The 2,514-nt window shown below is 40.7% G+C and overlaps 1 protein-coding gene across 1 annotated transcript; it reads right to left on the bottom strand.

Moving 5' to 3' along the window:
- Positions 1 to 474: 474 nt before the first annotated feature.
- Positions 475 to 2,093, bottom strand: LOC110110716 (NAC domain-containing protein 22). The gene is made up of 3 exons (XM_020842319.2): positions 1,860 to 2,093; positions 1,482 to 1,768; positions 475 to 1,189 (listed from the first exon to the last, which is right to left on the bottom strand). The coding sequence occupies exons 1-3, from the start codon at positions 2,023 to 2,025 to the stop codon at positions 701 to 703; spliced, it is 942 nt and encodes a 313-aa protein (XP_020697978.1). The 5' UTR covers positions 2,026 to 2,093; the 3' UTR covers positions 475 to 700.
- Positions 2,094 to 2,514: the final 421 nt, after the last annotated feature.

Below are 2,514 nucleotides of genomic sequence, written 5' to 3'. Positions count from 1 at the left end.
CTGACTACGGTCCTCCTGACCTACGTCGCCCGCCGACTATGGTCCTTCCGACCAAACGAACATGTCAACAATGACTCTTTGTATTTACATCATGTAATGTACTCCATAAGATGTACATCAAGCTAAGGCTCTCCCAAGGAAGGGTCTCATTTGTAATCGACTGCAAATACTAGTGGATTCGTTCAAACTGGGCTAGGCCCCGTGGTTTTTCCCCCTTTTACAGGGGTTTTCCACGTAAAAATCTTGGTGTCTCATAAATGCTAGACCCTCTCTCTTTATCTGCTTGCGTGCCAGATCTTCGTACAATGCTAAGACGTTAAATATAATATTTCTCTACCGCCGCGAATACTCCTGGACGCAACAAATCTTAACAATTATTTGAGAAATATCACAGATTAAACAAACTAAAGAATGCGAATTTATAAAAAATAAAAAGATTATATTACAGTTTTTACATATTTTAATTTACTCAGTCATCCTTTGGCTGATAAGTGTACCACGAAGATGAAATAACTGCAGCTCAAAGAAAATATAATTAATAAAATAAAATAAAATTACAACAGCTCCTTCCCATCCCCAATGAATAATGATTAACGAATTCACAAGACTCCACAGATCGGACGGCTGTCTTTGAGTAATCAATCATCAATCACATATACAAAGAGTCGCCATCGCCCCAAATTCTTCCAAGTGTCAGAATTCAAAAGTTTAGCAAATTGGCATATAAAGGTGACCATTGGTCAAGCCATGGACTCCTTAGCTGGCTTAAGAACGGGTCTTGCACCCAATCAAAGCTCGTATGGTTGGGTACTTGAAGCGCTGGCAGTTTCGGTAGCTGTCGGTTCGCCGTAGTTTTTGCCGACGGGTTTAGCTGCCCCTGATCTGCTGATGACTCGAGTGAAATCGTAGGTCGTTGATAGGTCTCAGTTGACACGGGAAAAGGCATCGTCAGCGGTCGAAACTGCGTCGTTGATGATGATATTTCAGTCGACGTTGTTGTCTCAGTTTCCTCCTTCATTTCCATAATCGCTTCATTATAGCCAAAGCTTTGCACATCTCCCTGATCATAAGAGGTCGCCGACACTGTGGCTCCATGCGAGGCCCGACTATCCTCCTCCATTGCCGCTCTATGCTCAAGCTCCTTCAACGAAGTTGCCTTTCTATAAACCTTGCATAACACTATATCTTCCTATTTAACAAAAAAAGACTCACATTAAGAGCCAGTCTACAATGGATAATTTTCTTATGTGAAGATTGACAAAAATTTAATAAGAATGATATACCATCACATGTCCACCTTAATTATCCTTTTAAATTTGAGAACTTATAATTTTTTAAAGAATCAAACATATTTTGATTTATATTTTCTATGAAATATCAAATATGTGAGAGAATTGTAAAATATTTAAATATAGAAAAAATAGAATATTTCTTTTTTTTTTGTTCTATTTGGAACTAAATTAAAGGAATTGTATTCGTACCTTGGAAGGCTGCGAAGCGGAAGATTGGTTAGGAAGGGAAGGGAGACGATATTCATTCATAACCCAGTCAGTCTTGCTGCCACGTGGAGCGCGACCGCGGTAATAAACAAGGGTCTTCTTAAGGCCAATGAGGCGGCGGGGATCAACAACGCTACGGATGGGCCGGTCCGACCCGGTGGCCTTCCAGAACCCGCGTTCCGTCGTCCGGTTCGGCCGACCGCCGTTCGAATGCCGCCGGTCCCTTGGCACGAAGAAGTACCACTCCCTCTCTCCTATCTTAGCCATGGCTGAAATCAAACCAAATTAACCATTCAAATTATATAAAAGCTCTCTCCAAGTTATCGACATATAAATTGAAGATGTTGAAGATATTTATACCAGGAAGGTCCCATGGATCATAAAGGTAAAGATTCAGTGTTCCAATAATGTCGAAGTTGAGTTTCTTGCCGCTGGCGGCTCGCCGGAGATAAAACTCCAGTAGCTCCTCCTCCGTCGGGTGGAACCGGAATCCCGGCAGGTCAAGCTCCGATCCATTTCTTTCCATTGACTTCTTCTTCTTCTTCTTCTCTTCCTTTATTTTCTTCTCCCTGTTACTTCGCAGAATTATTCTCCAACACTTTGCTCAATTTTATGATAACAAAAGAAAAAGCGGATGAGGAATTTCTTTTGGTCCGTTCAGCTATATATGAAAGTGCCGGTGAAGTTCCCGAGTGAAGTGAAACACTGTATGCCTCCACGTGGCATTGGACCAATGCAAATCCTATTCACATTTGTGTGAAAATAAATGGCAATTTTCTCACTTCAAAATTTAATTTTAAAACAAAGTTTTTTTTTTTTTGAACTGGTATCCATCGCTGCCACCATTCAAAGGATGTTTGTCAGCGTGACTAATCATCGGCTTACCTAGAAGATGTACCCACTCCAAAAACCTCTTGGCTCGCATTTGATTGGGCTCCACTTAAGAGGCGCTGCATGGAAGATAAACACATTAATTTTAATATAATTTTAGAATAAAATATATTTATCCAATAAT

This window comes from Dendrobium catenatum, unplaced genomic scaffold, assembly GCF_001605985.2.
Source record: "Dendrobium catenatum unplaced genomic scaffold, ASM160598v2 fragScaff_scaffold_1220, whole genome shotgun sequence".
NCBI lineage: Eukaryota > Viridiplantae > Streptophyta > Magnoliopsida > Asparagales > Orchidaceae > Dendrobium > Dendrobium catenatum.
Note: the sequence above shows the minus strand (reverse complement) of the source record. Positions and strands in the feature narration are given on the sequence as shown.